At 43.6% G+C, this 15,965-nt stretch overlaps 1 protein-coding gene across 1 annotated transcript in view; it reads left to right on the top strand.

Moving 5' to 3' along the window:
• dipk2ab (divergent protein kinase domain 2Ab) overlaps nt 1–15,287 on the top strand; it is a 29,641-nt gene extending 14,354 nt beyond the window's left edge. Inside the window, exons 3-4 of the mRNA XM_042510648.2 lie at nt 7,997–8,300; nt 12,820–15,287. Coding sequence (XP_042366582.1) covers nt 7,997–8,300; nt 12,820–13,166 — 651 coding nt within the window. The 3' untranslated portion in view covers nt 13,167–15,287. The remainder of the gene's footprint in view (nt 1–7,996; nt 8,301–12,819) is intronic.
• The last annotated feature ends 678 nt before the right edge of the window (nt 15,288–15,965 follow it).

The raw sequence follows: 15,965 nt of genomic DNA, 5'->3' as shown, positions 1-15,965 counted from the left end.
TGCTGTGTCCCCCGGAGAGCCTAAGGCTTAATGTTAGAGCGAGGAGATGCTTTTTAGCACATCAGCTTGTCTGCAGTAATAAAATTGTCCACTGCATTAAAGCGTCAGGCACCTAGTTCCTGTCAGAGAAAATATGAGAGGTCAGGGAGATACTGTAGCATCTAGGAGTATTTTCATCCTTGCAAGTGGTAAAACAACATGGATGTTTTGAACTGGCACCTCTTAAAGTCTTTTCTAGCGTTCTGAGATACTTAATTGCTCCTTGTAGGGGAAATTGTGCCTATGTTTGCTCTGTTTTTGCAGGGAGGTTAGAGTGCAGGGTCAGTGACAGCAGTCTTTTTGCTCACTATGCCACCCGGCTGCCCCTGAGATAATTGGCGCCTGCTCCGAAATACACTACCCTTGATGTCGGCCTCAAACCCACAGCCCCTCAGGTCTGAGGCCAAGCTTCACTTGGGCTCCTCCCCAGCCGTGTGGGCGGCAATACCACCTAGACAGAGTCAACACCACTGTCGATGACTTAATACATTCCTCGTCTTCCAGTGGTGGGGATTTATGAGGTGACTCTGTGCTCAGTGGCTTGGGTTCAGGTCGGCAAAGGGTTTCAGCTATCAGGTAGCAGTGCAGGGTGTATTAGCAACCCGGAGCTGCACCGTCCTTTGCTCTCATTCCTCATCCTGCTCTCATTCTCTCCACAGAGCAGAGGCCTGCAGAACTCAAAGACCTCGCTAACCCATTTCTATCACTGCACGACAGAGCTCTCTGAATCATGTGTGTGCTCTTTCGTGCCGCACAAGCCGACTGCACATGGTTTTACTCGGTCTGTCTACCTGACCTCTTGGTTTTGATTTCTCATCTGTGCTCAGTGTTCATGCACAGGCACACACACCCAGCAGTTCTTTCTAGTTTCGGTCTTCTTCATTCAACGATTTTCCTGTTTCCCAAGACTGCTGCCAGCTCTACAGACTGTGACTTTGCACTCTTTGAACTGCATGTCTGGTAAAGAAAGAGGCAGGGCCTTTTCTAAATTCAGATGCATACACACTCTCTATCTCTCCCTACTCCTCTTCCTGCGGTACCGACAGACACACACACTCTCCTTCGTTTGGTGCTCTGACTAGGCATTTCCTGGCTCCCGTGTTTGGAACAGACAGCATCACTGCCCTGTATTGCAGGTTTTGGGGGTGGAACAAAGAGAGAGGGGAAAAAGCGAGGTTAGCAGGAGAAGCAGCAGCAGCAGGAGATGAGAGCAAAAGAGAAGAAAGGGATAGCGCCATGTGTGCCAGGATGAGGAGTTAGCGCCGGCTCCCCTGTGGGGCCTGAGCTCTCGCTGCGAACTAACCAACTGGATTTTAAACTTAAATGGCCAGCAAAATGCCAGACGGGGCTTGCCACACATCCTCCAGACACACAAGGTCAACAGGAGAGCCGCACTGAAAAGCGACGTTTCAAGTCCGGTTTGGCAGCCCGAGCCTTGCAGAGCAGATGTGACTCCTTCTTAACGCTAAGCCCCTTTGATAAACAGGCTGAATAATGTTCATTTTGCAACATCAGGGTTGAAAAGCCTTTTTTTTCCTTTTTTTTTTTTGCTGCTGTTGTTGTGTCTCACTGAAAGTGTCTATCCGCCACGCTTCCTCAACTTCACCATTTGATCCCTGGGCTATTCATGAGTCCTGTCCCAACTTGTTTGCTATGAAGCAGTTGGATTTTGTTGAGGACAGAAAATGTTGAGAATTTACACCACACCCAGCTCAGAGCTTTAACAAGCTGCACACTTGAAACATTTCTGTGGCAAACTACTAATTTCCTTTTTTGCTGTAAGTAGTGGTGGTTGCAAGATGAAGGCAACTGGTTCCTTTAAATCTTGCATTTATAAACTCTGTGTGTGTGTGTGTGTGTGTGTGTGTGTGTGTGTGTGTGTGTGTTTTGGTGTTTTACGTATATGTGTGTTTGATGGACCAGTGTTCTTTGCAGACCAGCCAAGGCAATATCTTGGGAGTCGCTCATGTTTACTCGGCCCCTGAATAGAGGTTGTTATCAGCCCTGGTCACGTTGCATGTTCTCATTCACATGCACTCGGATACAGTTTCAAATAGACACACATGCACACGCACACAAAGAGCCTCTTTCGAACTCTCTCGCACACACGCCCACGCCCTCCCCCGAGTGGCCCAGTAGAAGGGCATGCCTTTGTCAGCAGATGTCAGGACGCAGGTGTGTGTTCCTGTGCCTCTCGCTCCATTCGTTTCATCCTCTTCTCCAGAGGCTGCCCATTTGTCTGTGGCCCTGTTTCATTTCAGCCCACTCCAATCTCCCCCCAAGAGGATGCCAGTGTGTCTGTTGTATTACAGGGAGGGGAGTGGAAAAGCACAAACACCCCCCAGTCAATGCTACTGTAGCGCACCGACACAACCTTTAAGATTAGATTAGTCAGAGTTGGGCCTAGAAGTCAGTGTGAGGTCGTCTGTAATGAGACGATTCGGTTTTGGTCTGTTTTCCGCCCTCGCTTTCATTGTCTCCAGAGCCGGGCTCATTATTTCTCTAACGCTGCAAGAAATTCAAGCAAAAAATGTGTACAGAAAATAAAAAGAGCATTTGGCGCCAGGTTCTGTGAGTTAAAGGTTTTGCTAAGCAGGAGATAAAAGGTTTTTTATCCAATGACAGGAACAAGAAGTGATAAGACCTTTTTAAAGCAGTAAAAGTAGCTGAGATGTGACATTGGCAGTTTTGCACCCTCAGCATTTTTCAATAGCATAACATCATCGAGAGACGACTGGTAAAATTCACTACCTGTGCAGTCCCACACACACACATACACACATACAGTACCTCCCCAATTCTGCTCAGAGATAGTGGATGTAGCAGTAGGCTGGGCTTTCCAATTTATTTCATCCACCCCCCCTCAACGCCTCATTGCGGACGTTAATGACTTCTGCAGAGTAACCGTTTAAAGAGCGCTAAGGGAGAATGATTGGTAGGACATGTGGAGTATTTATCAAGTTCTGCAATAGTTTGTATCCAAAGCTCAGGTGCCCACTTCCATCCTACCGCTCAGTAGTTCTCACCTTTAGACTTGAATATGAAACTTAAATATAGGAAGCTCATAAAAGTGGCTGCAAGTTGTCAGGATCCGCTAATGGACGCAGCGCAATGAGCCTGTCAGAGGCGTGAATGAGCGACATCTATGTTAAGACCTGCGGACGAGGGCCGGACAGACATGAAGGCGTTCTCATAACAGCCGTTGACAGTGTCTGAAAGTAGCCTTAGGGCATTCATCCTTTTCCTCCCTCCCATCAGCCATCCCCCCATCTGCCGTCGCTCTACTTTTTTCTCCCATTCAGGCTGCATCTGACAACAAAGAGAGAGATGTGTTTAGCAGGCAGGTCTTTGCTGGTTTATTCCTCCTGTCCACTGGAGCGAAGAAGTGAAAGACACTCTGTTTGTCTCCTCTGTTTGCCGTCTCCATCGTATTCTTTCTCTTTTGCACTCTGTCTCCCCAACTAACACCACCAACCCTTCCCCACATTTATCCGTCCGCCCTGCAGGGGCCAGAGAGTGAGGATGGTGTTTTACAAAGCAGGTTTAGCCGTAACATTGGACAGACTAAGTTTTGTCAACAAGAATGAGAGCCGCTTAGATTTACAGCAACATAAAGCGATCTGAGGTTTGAATCTGGGTCAAAGGGAAGCGGGACTAATAGGGATGTACCACCAACCGATCCAGCTTCAACCTAATCTTTCTATACCAACTTCAGAAATTAGAAAGCCATTTTAGATATTTAGCCTGTTAAGTCTCTAATCCTAAAATCTCTTATGTAGGAATGCCCACTGGCAAGCGACATCTCAGTAGTCTGGGATTGTCTCCTTTCCAACCAGTATTTGGGAGTGCTGTCAACCCAGCATTATCCTTTTGTTTCCCTGTATCTGCTGGAATTTTTTCACTTTTCGAGACTTGTCTGCTTCCTCAGATTCCCCTTCCTGTCAAGTTTGTGCTATCAGAAAATGTAGAGGTAGGCTATTAAGCTGAGATTTTTTTGGGAAGCTGGGTGAGTCATTGCCAAGTCTAAGGATGACAGGCACAGACAGACAGACAGGCTGCTGGAAGCCACTACTGCTTCCTGGACAGACTTTCGTCTGGCCCACAATTGATTAGGACACCTCAGGGAAATGAGTTCAACCAAGACTGCATTGCATGCAGCTAATCATTGTACTCCCCCTTTTGGTGGCAGAGCTTTCTTAAAACTGATGGGAATACGACATACGCCTATGCAGGGTAATCCGGACTCAAAAAGAGACCAAGGTGGTACCATCCTGATCATGTGCACAAGAGTACATGTGTACCACACCTTGAACAGGCTCAAGGAGCAACTTTGTATGAGCAATGTATTTCAGGAGCCCTGATAATTATATGATGGAAATCATCACAATTAATAATAAATTGTGGCCAAATTGTTTTTAATGGATTGACAATTGTGTCTATAATGGGAATTCCTGGATATTAAATATTCATCTGCAATTTTCTGTGGTCCAAGTAATAATTTGTGTATGTACTGAAGTAGCAAATCACATGACCTGGTCAAACTATTTTGGAGATTGAGAACAAGGCCATAAAATACTGAAAATCTGAATATCTTGTAAAACAGATTGATTCTGCTTGCTTATTATTATTTACATAAAGATAGATCTCTTCCATTTTTTTAGCATCAAAAAATAATTGTTGCTCAAATCCCCAATCCACTCTCTCACTTTTTCTAAGAAATTTTTATAATAGTTTTTGTATGTTTTATGATTATTTTACTTACTATCTTGAATTATTTGCTTTATTTGTCAGCTATATGCAGCAGTCATGTTCTCAGATGTATTGTAGTGAACTTATATGACACTTTACAGATGTCTTTTTAAATTTTGTATACAATAAAGTGGCAAAAAAGTTTGCTAAAAAAACACCGTAAATATCACTGGTCTAAACAATGTGGTTTCAGTACAAATAACCCTAACCCTAACCCTAACTCCAAACTGGCAATTTAAAACTGTCAACCTATGGCAGGGAAGAATTTTTGGTTTCTTTAGTGAATTCTTTTTTTTTTATTGGTGGCAAACAAAATTACCAGCAGAAACACTGTGGTGCATGGGGGCTGGCCTTTGCTTTGTTGTGGTACAAAATATACCACCCTTTTTTTTTCCTATCGGCAGTTTTGGCAGCACTGGTGCACTGCGCTGATCCAGATAGTGCAACCGCATGGGCATAATGCAGCAATTGTAGTTGTAATTACAAGTGCAACGCTTGTTAGAAAATTGTATTTTCCATTTTTATTGAGAATTTTGTCAAGAGCTGGAGATGGGATTTAATTTGACAGAGGTGGCCACCTCTTAATTCTCGATGCACACAAAATTCTGCCATGGTAGGGTTACACCACAGATTGTAAAAGTCTGCCTCTCTGTTTGTGTGTAGGTTGTTAAAAAAAAAAAAAAAAAAGAAGGAAAGTTGTGTCATTGTTGCATCAAGATCTTGATTTTTTTTATTCCTCAGATTATCCCATGGTTGTTTGTTCAGTCAAGGACCCCTTGCACGGCATCCTTAGCCTTCACTAATACTTGCATTTAGCTTGTAGCACAAGTGAGATCCACACGCTTTGGCCTTCAGTATACTAAGCAAATTATAGCCGAGTCGCGGGATGTAACAAAGGAGCGCAAGAGCAGTGTAGTTTGAGGGGGTGTCTGAGATAAACTGTCTCAACTGTAGTCAGTGCTGCACAAGTAAACCTTCAAATCGCTGCATATCCATCCGTTCAGCGAGCCTCAGTTTCTTTGTCACATTCACCCCCTCAGTGCCACAGTCTATATGGCAGGGGTCCAGCTGTTGTCTTTGAGATACAGCAGCTGTGTGGCCGGCGGGGGGGGGGTTAAAATGTATGTTTTTAAATAATTTGTATTTCATTAAATTTTAAAGGGAGTAAGGGCAGCCATGCATAATTAACCCCCCCCCCCCGCATAAATTGAAAGCTGGTGAAGTATTGAATTACCACGAGTGTAAAGTGAGACGCAACAGTTATAGTAGTTCACACCTTACCTGCTAAATCTCCAATGCAATTGGGTTTCGAGGCGGCTCCTGTGAAACATGAGCACTCCTGATTCTCTGTTTGTGTCAACAGCTGTCTGCCAGAAACAGCAGCCTAGGAGAGATTTGTTACATAGGAATTGTGGGCCAGCATATGGCTGGTGTTTATTGTCAATGAAAGAAGCCTATGGCAAGAGTTTTATTTTAAAAGATGGGAGCTTATCAAACTCGTGCAGTTGTGGAATATAACAAAGAACATTTACTCCAGTACTGTACTTAAGTATGAATTTGAGGCACTTGTACTTTACTTGAGTATTTCTTTTAATGGCACTTTATACTTTTACTCCACTAATTTCAGAGGGAAATATTGTACTTTTTACTTCACTACATTTATCTGAAAGCTTTAGTTACTTGTTACTTTACAAATTAAGATTTCTGCTTAAGAAACTCAAAAAATGGTGTGTAAAATATGATGTTTTCTTTATTAACACAAGAACTGCTGCAACAATTAGTTGTTAAATCAATCAGTCGATTACCAACTGTTTTGATAAACATTTAAGTCTTTTTCTTTTTTCCTTTTGAGATGCATTTTCCCTATTTATTTCTTTTATTTTTTAAAATAATATTCAGTTTTGGTTTGTTTTTTCCATATATTTTTAAAACTATCTCCCAGGTGTCCATTGAAAAGATCTCAACAGGACTTACCTGGTTAAATATGGGTTAAATGACAAATTTTATATATATATATATATATGTATATATATATATATATATATATATATATATCTTATGTGTGTATTTTGATTTGTCTGCATTAGGTACTTTTACTTTCATTTGACTGTTAATTTTTACATTTAAATGCAGGACTTAGTAACAGAGTATTTTTACAGGGTGGTATTATTATTTTACTTAAGTGAAGGATCTGAATACTTGCTAATACCACTGCTCAGGTTGGCAGCAACAAAGGGGATTTTGTATGTCCACCCTCGTGGCAATAAAATGAACTTGAAGAAGAGAAAGTGATATATGGAAAGTGTGAGACACCGGAGCTCATGGAGAGAGATGAAAGCAGTTGACGAACAGAATCCAGTCCCTCAGCAGCCTGGCGTGTTTACCAAATGCAGCTGCATCACGCCCAACTCATCAAAACTGTCTGTATATTTGTGTCTGCGTGTTTGCCTGTGCACACGTTACTACTTGATTTTGAGTGATTGCAGATAATGGTGCATGTGTGCCTGTTTTTGTTTGACCTTAATAAAGTGGCGTAAATCTGAGAGCGATTAGGGTTTTGTGCGGCAGCAGTGATACCACTTCCTGCTAGCGGTATTACCTTGTTATTATTAATCAGCTTCAACCTTGTAATACACAGCGATTTCTTGTCAGCATGCCCAAACTGCATTTACTCGGTTAGCCAACATCATGCAGCAGTTTAAATCGCCCCGCTGCTGCATCACAACACATAAGGCTTTCCTGCTAACTGCTGCTACCACAAATCACCTCCTATCAGTTCTCTGGAAGCACTGAGTATAGCAGCGTACATCCGCTCATAGCTGTAGGGCTTTAACACAAACTGGCTCTTTTCTTTTATTAAATTTAATCCGTTATACCCAGTGCTGGCTCCGTTTCACGTGATCCTTTGGCATATTTTCAACTATTGTGTATCAAAAATTACCCAAGGCAGCACACAGCAACATTGTGTTTGATGTCTGGGATTTTTTTCTTTCGACTCTGTTTATTTAGAACCAGGTTTCTGTGCAAGTTAAATAAATATTTTCTGACAATTGAAGGTTCTCGCAATTTATGTGTTAGCCTTTGCTTTTCAAAGCCAATGGGGGTTTTTCTGTTTTTCTTTCAGCCAGCTCTACATTACACGGTCCGACTTCTTTTATCTGTGTTTTTATATCAACGTTTTCTGTTCTCATCTGTTTCTCCTTCCCAGAGCTTTCCGTCAGACGAAGGGTGGCCATTCGCCAAGTACCTGGGAGCGTGTGGGCGCATGGTAGCTGTCAACTACGTGGGCGAGGAGCTGTGGAGTTTCTACAATGCACCCTGGGAGAAGAGGGTAGACTTGGCGCGCCAGCTCATGGACATTGCAGAGCAGCTCACCAACAACGACTTTGAGTTTGCCCTCTACCTGCTCGATGTCAGCTTCGATAACTTTGCGGTCGGCCCACGCGACGGAAAGGTCATCGTCGTTGATGCTGAGAATGTTCTGGTGGCAGACAAAAGGCTGATTAAGCAGAGTGAGTGGCAGAGTCCATTGTTATCTGAACCCACACATATATGCTGTGTGTGTGTGTGTGTGTGTGTGTGTGTGTGTGTGTGGGTGTGTGTGTGTGTGGGTGTGTGTGTGTGTGTGTGGGTGTGTGGGTGGGTGTGTGTGTGGGTGTGTGTGTGTGTGTGTGTGTGTGTGTGTGTCCATATGTCAGTTGCTATTCCCCCAGTTGCTATGACAATTCCATGTGTCTTGCACCTTAAACATTACCACCTCTGGAACTACATAAGAAGATAAATGCTGCTCATTTTTACAGAACAGTATTTATATAAACACTTAAGACTACACAAGGCTCAAATTATAAAGTTGTTACTGGTGGTTTCCATGGCTCCACACCTGCGCCAGCAATGGCCCGAGTGAACGCCATATTAAGAGCCTTGAGTGATTTTTTTTTTTTTTTTTTTAATTTGGAACAAACGTCCACATGGACTCAACAACAAACTGAAATGAATTTGGTGGTCAGAGGTAACTGTGACATCGCAAAACATTTGTTTGGCCATAACTCAGTAATTCATACCCTAATTAACCCTTTGGCACCTGAGCAAAATGGTTTGATTTCTTGCAATCTGTGGGATATTTTTTGCTAAGTTGGTCCTTGCTCCCCCCATGTTTGTAAAAGCAATCAAACAAATTTTGCTCAGGTTTCAAAGGGTCAAAGAGCTTGTGAGAGGGTCTGAACACTGCACAAGAAAACTAATGTCCATCCAGGTTTCAAAGGGTTAATAGGATAAAACAATAAAGTGATGACATTTAATATCCAAAAGGCCAAAGGTCAGCATCACCGTGACATCATAGTGTTCCCAAAAAACACTTTTCTGGTCATAATGCCATAAGCCTCTCCTGCCTCCGTCTCACTCAGACTCACTTTATGTCGGAGTCCACAGCTTCCTGTACCGAAGAGCAGCCTGAAGGCTAAGAGCGCTCACTCTGCAGCTACATCTGGGGACCAAAAAGTCCCCGGCAGTACACTGATTGACTAACAAAAAACAAAAGAAACAGCTGCTTGACTTGAAGGAATCTCAATCGACTGAGGGGTCTCACACTGATGATTTCAATCTCCAGCGTTGCCTATTGTCATGGTTAGGTATAAGTCTTGACACACATGGATGTAAACTAACACTTAATTGGTAAGCAAAGGCAAACAACCACGAGGTGGTAATTCTACTTTACTTCTGGAAGATTGATGTTTCTCCATAACTGTAAAAAAGCAACGATTAATCAATTATGGTATTATTAACATTACTTAGGCAGTTCTTCATCCTCTCAAACAGTTTATCACAGACTTCATCAAAAACCAAAATGTGATTCAAAAACTGACCACAGCTTGAACTCAAAACTATAACCACCAATTCCATCTCACGAGGCAGTGATGAAGGTTCGAGAAAAGGTCTCAAGGGACAGATGGCTGTGGCCAAATTTGCACGTTCTCAAAGCCTCTTCTCATCTAAGAATACACCCCTCCAGCACCCCTTGCGCCTCCGACACACTCGTCCCCATCAAAGCAAAGATAGTTCAGATAACAAGCCATCTCCGTTGCCCTAGTTTTTTTTTTCTTTTGCCTCTCAGAATAAACCTCATAACAAGGACAGAGAGAGCTATACATCACGCACTCAGTGTGGCAGTTTGCTAGCCCTCAGTCCTCCTTCCTGGGGCTACTTCAAAGAGAGGGACGACCACCCAGTCAGGCTCTTAGATTTATCCCTTCCTGCAGAAATCCTATTAAAGTGATAAACTGTTGTGTCGCTAGGTGTTGAGGTTCCACCATTGTGCCCTGTGACAGATATGAACTATTGTCTGGGTGTGTGTGTGTGCCAAAAGGAGGGTGTGTATGTCCTTTTCTTTTTTGGTTGGAGGGGAAGAATTGTTATGAATTTATCTTGAGATAAAGTGCCGCTTTGCCAAATTACAAGATCTGACACCAGAAAACCGCATATAGATGTAACATGTCAAGGCACCCCAGCATGCCCCGTAGTTTTTCCCCTTGAGTTTGTACTTGATTTCCTGCACGATTATGTTGGTGTGTGTATATTCACCTTATTGCCAGTAGCTGCAATTTTCCACCCTGTCACCGTAGCCCTTTGCAAGTCCTGAAGCACAATCCAGGTTGAGACTCCCTTTTGTCTGGCCGACACATTTAGAGCTTGACAACTCAAGCTGCTTACCCTGGCCATTCAGAGTTTAAGCCTCAAGAATGTTTACGTGTATCTCGCGTGTTTGTGTGTCTGATCTGTTTGTGTGTGTGCCAAGAGCCGGGGCCGCAGCATGAGGAAGAGGGATGACGGCGGTAATGAGTATTACGAGGTCACGGCCATGTGTCGGACAGCAGCAGGAAATAGGCCGCCGTAACCTCCCCAAGGCTCCCCAAGCAGAGAATCCAATCCTTGCAATTAGAGCCCGAGATTGAAAAGCGAGTTAAAGTGTGTGGCGCGAATCTCATCAGTCTAAACTGAGGCCAATTGATTTGCAAATCAAAACACGCAGAAAGCTCACGCACAGTTCCACCCTCTCGTTAGGGGCATCCATATTGATGCGGCGGGTTTCGGCGCGAGATAAAACGCATGCCGTGTTCAAGTTGTGCCGCGCGCCGTGTGTTTGTACAGTCCAGTGGTGCGAAAGGAGCCATTCCCCATCATTGAGTTTATAGTGTTTGAGGATGGTTTCACCCCCAGTGGTTTTTGGGAACACATGCTGTATAATGTAACACACACTTCACTCACTCTCATTCTCCTCTCTCCCCGACACGATCGCTCCCTGGCTTACACAAACACACACAAATGCAACAGCACTTGAAACACTCACACACGCACACAGTCCTCTCTCTCTCACATTCAATAATGCACTCTAACACAGGCATGCATTGTTAAAACCAGCTCGTACTCTTGAATGCCACTAGTAAGGCCACGCTAACAAGCATTTCAGGCCCAGTGTCCCTTCTCACTGTAGCCCTGGGAAGGCAGAGGAGTGAGGTGAATGTATACAAGTTCGACCTAAGCTCCTTAACATGGGAGGTGCAGGAGACGAGAGATGCTAGGCGGTCTGCTTCGTCCACTGCTCTCCCACTCATTTGAATTGGAAATTATTTCGTTTGCTTTGGAAATGTTCTGGCTTTGTTACGCTCAGGCCGGCTGTAAGGGTGCAACAGGGGGGATCGGGGTGCACGTAAATAGACCTCAGACTTCTTTTAGCCTTTAGTGGAGTCTTAAAGTATTTTTTTTTTTTGCTGTGCACATCTTTGTCCTTGAGTATGAACCTTCTCCTCCCTGCTTGTTCTTTTTAGGCGTTCTGTCTGACTGCAGTGTGTGTGTGTGTGTGTGTGTGTGTGTGTGTGTGTGTGTGTGTGTGTGTGTGTGTGTGTGTGTGTGTGTTTGTCTGTGTGTGTGTGTGCGAGTGAACAAGAATGGGACACTCTCCCGATGCCATCTGTCAATCAGTGCTGAGGTGTGATGATGCATGGCCAGCTCTGAAACATTAATTGCTTTCACCTCACCTTGCTTCTTGTGCGCGTATATCTTTTATATGCGTATGTTCACGCACGCTCGTGGCGAGCATACACAGGCAGATCCATCTCCATCACCCTCTCTGATTGAGGTTGATGTGCCCCTCCTCTTCGTGGAGGCCACAGGGGCCCCCTTGCTAACAGGGCAGCGTTGGATGTTTGATTGAGTTGTTCTGATGAGTCAGAAGAGAAGTGCATTACAACGCTGATACACTGATTATGTGTTTGCATCCTCTGGGTCCGCCCCCCCGCCACCACCCCTCCCAACAATGTTATCGATCTGCTTTTTAATGCACAAACCAATAGCTCTCCCTCATCATTCCAGGTTATTTTCTTGGCTCCCTCCTTTCCCAGCACAATCCTCTAAAGAGAAAAAGCAATGTGAAATGAGCTGGAGAAAGAATTTTATTTGCTCAATAAATCTGGAAAGTGGTTCATTTCTGTCAAATGAAACTGCGGATGAGTTGTTTGGCTGTGTGCTTTGAGGAAGAATTTCCTGTTAGGGCCCCTGGGGTGTCAAATGTGGCACCTCGGCCCTGTCGGCTTCTGGTCAGGTTTATTTCTTGGCTAATAATTTGCACAAACCTTTGAAAAATAGTTTTTGAAACAAACAGTTGGCTGCAATATCTTAAAATCAGTTTTGCCTTAAATTTCCCTTGTATAGCTCCACATTTGCAAAAAGGAATATCTGAGAAGCTATAAAAAACTGCAGGCTGGTTTGAACTCCGAAGCTATGTGCAAAAAACACATAAATGGATGTTGCTCTATAATAAAACCAGGACACCTCTGTTTGCAAGACCCACACATCCGACCTTATTACATATTCACCTGATGAAGGCTGCAAGAAACAAGCTTATGACCCAATAAACGCTTTTATATATTTGAAATGAATGTTATGCACCTACGACTCTATTAATATTATTGACTGTTTTTTATGATCAGTATGGTTTTACTGCAGTGTTCATTTAACTGTCTCTCCGTCTCCCTGCAGACAAGCCAGAAAACTATGACGTGTGGTACGAGAGCCGCTTTGAGGAGTGCGACAGAGAGGCCTGCCTGTCTTTCTCCAAGGACTCCTTATGTTCCAGGGTCACAGTGGACCACAACTACTATGCTGTGTGCCAGAACCTGCTGTCGCGGTACGCTACGTGGCGGGGCACCACTGGAGGCCTCCTCCACGACCCCCCCGCCCACATAGCCAAAGATGGACAACTCGAGGCACTGTTGGACGAGTGCACCAAACCCAAAAAGCGCTACGGCCGCTTCCAGGCGGCCAAGGAACTGCGTGAATATCTCACACAGCTAGCTGCCGCTTCCTCCTCCGCTACGGCCAGGTAATGAATGGAGTCGGCGTTAGCCCGACGCACTGAAAGACTGGATCCTGTACTCTTTATCTCCGAACTCTCGAGATCCTGGTTCTTGTACATGATGTCATTCGCTTCGCTTTTGTGCGCCGGAGCAGGGAGGTGTTAGAGGTCTTGCATCAGGAAGTGTAAGAATCAAAACTTCAAAGCAGATTTGTTTAAGCTGTAGCTTTTACCTGACTTTGCTCCGGTGTGAAAGTGGAGTGTGGCGCTACGAGATTCTGGTGAGAACCGGGATAGAGAGGGGATAGAGGTAACCTCTCGTCTCCCAGGGTGGGCTGCCATCTTTGGGGAGGGAGGTGAGAAAGGGCTCTGGTACACGCATCCTGCACTGGAACTATGCTACCGCAGACCAGAGCAACAAGAGCAGCAACATCGACAGCATTCATCCTCCTGTTCACTCTCAATCCATCAGAACTGTTGTGTTTTATAACATCGACTCTTAACACCTGTTTCATTTTGCCCCTAGGATCTCTTGTTTTTTTTCTTATTCAGGGCTGAATTTAAGTACGTTGATGCGTTTACATTTTTGCTGTGCCATTGCTTTTTTTGTTCCTCTGTAGCATGGCTGCGGGGAAGGCGGAGGTAGCATGAATCTCCTGCTGTCAGGCAGCAGCGAAGGCCAAGCTACAGCAGGTAGAGAGGAGAGGCAGGGAGTTGGGGGTCCATGCAGGAGAAAAAGAAAACCCTTGACGGCTATATAAGTCTAATTTCCTGCTACTCCAATCAGTCACTTGATTTCCAGGTTCCAGGATTGTGGCAATCATCTCTTTTTTTTTCTAAGTGTGTTTTCCCCCCTTTTTCAATAGGAGACAGAGAGTGAGAGAGCTGCACATAGGAAAGGGGATGGGAATAATTGGACAGTGGTGGTCCCTTGATGAAGATGTGCCTATACCAAAGAGGCTATATGTAATATTAAGTACCCTGAGCAGTACAGAGTGACGGCACCTTTCCCTCCAGTTGTCCCCCAATAGAGCTGTCCAAAACAGTGTGTGAACAAGCATATATGAGCCTGCATATGGTGTCATTTTTTTCTTTAAGAACCAAAACATGTATGTGAGTCAAAGATTGGGTGTAATTAATGTCACACAGCCCCACCAGCTTTTTAACCTCCCATACAATTGGTAAATGATCAAATAGGCATGCTTAACTTCAACAACATAAAAAAACCCATCTCAACTAAATAAAAGAGGGAAATGAAGTGATTCTTAAGAGGACTCGAAAACACAATAAAATAGCGTAGCAGTGGCCTCCAGCGCCAAATTCTCTTTTAAATGTCTGTAACTGATAAATGAATCCTATTGTCAAACTTCTCCCACTAGTGTTGAGCGCAGTAAAGCTCTATCAAGTAAATGTTAAAAAGGGGAAATGAAGATAGCCTAAATTACCTCCTTGCTCCAGAAACAGGCTTCGGACCTTCACTTTGAAATTTTGCAGCCCAGAAATTTCTGTTGAATATTTAAACACTCGGCACCACTTAGAGGTCGGGTTGATTTTACACTCAGCGGACCAACGAATTAAAGGGTAATAACAAATACAGGCTCATTTGGTAATGGATTCTGAGAGATCTTAACTCTTAAAAAAAAAACAGTCCCTTCTTTGGCTCCATATGTTTTATGTTTCGTGTGTCTTGATGTTGTGAATCAGACGCTAAATTCCCAGTGGAGTGGTGTGTAGCACGGTCAACAGACAGACGGATATTCAAGTAAATATGAGCCAATTTATCTACAGGGGAAAATAGAAAGCACGGCGGTTGCTTTTTTGGCCTTTTGCAAGACCCGGGAAGCTGGCTTGACCTCTGTCAGTTAGGAAAAGCAATAACAAGAAGTTTGGCTTGTGGATTTCTGGTTTTCCTTTGTTGTGTCCAATATATTTCTGTTTCCCCTTGTATGGAGGACACTGAACCTGGAGGGATCTGTACGTGCGTAACTAACTGTCCACTTTTGTACTGTAATTTTCTTTTGAGTATTATATCAGCATTGTCTGATTTTTCCTGTGCCTTTCATTCAAAAGTTGTATTTACAACTTTTAGTGGGTTTAAATATTAAAAATAAATGAAGATATATATATATATATATAGATATATACACTTACACTCTGTGTGGACTCTTTTTGATTCCGTCTCAGTCTTCTTTTTTATTATTTCCATGTAAGTTACAGGAAATTTTGGCTGCAGTTCATATTGCCTTTAAAATTTGATTCAGTGTGGCACAGCTGGATGTCGGTGTTTGCCAATTCCTATTCCTTTTTTCTCATTCCTCCTTCTCGGTTTTGATCTTTTCATATCTTCATCTTTCCTCTAATTTGGATCCTAGCCCGAGCTCTCTTTGTTGTGCTCTCTACTCAGCTAGGATGCAAGTCCTTCTCTTTTATCCATATTTGGGGAGATCATTTTTATAACACTTTGCTGTGGCTGTGTTGCGAAATATTCACAAGGAAATTACATTTTAAAGGCTTAACATTTAGAGAAGCTTTAATTCTAAAAAACACAACACAAACACTATTCGTATGCTCACGCACATGCCAAAATACTCATCACCACTTTATTTTAAAATTAAACTCTTTTTGTTCTCATCATTATGTGTGTGTGCAAGGTATTTTGGGTGTGTGTGGAGTGTGGTCTCTGCTAATTTAATAGTTCCTCTGTCTGTCTTGAGCCAGCTCATGCTTGTAGCATAAAAGCTGTTGTGCTCTCCACTCAGCTAGGATGCGATTCCTTCCCTTTTATCCACATTTGGGTGGGATCAGTTTACTGTGGCTGTGTTTCAAAATA

This window comes from Plectropomus leopardus, chromosome 21 (assembly GCF_026936395.1).
Source record: "Plectropomus leopardus strain MGB_pleo_1.0 chromosome 21, ASM2693639v1, whole genome shotgun sequence".
In the NCBI taxonomy this organism is placed as follows: domain Eukaryota; kingdom Metazoa; phylum Chordata; class Actinopteri; order Perciformes; family Serranidae; genus Plectropomus; species Plectropomus leopardus.
This window is presented reverse-complemented; position numbering and strand designations above follow the sequence as displayed.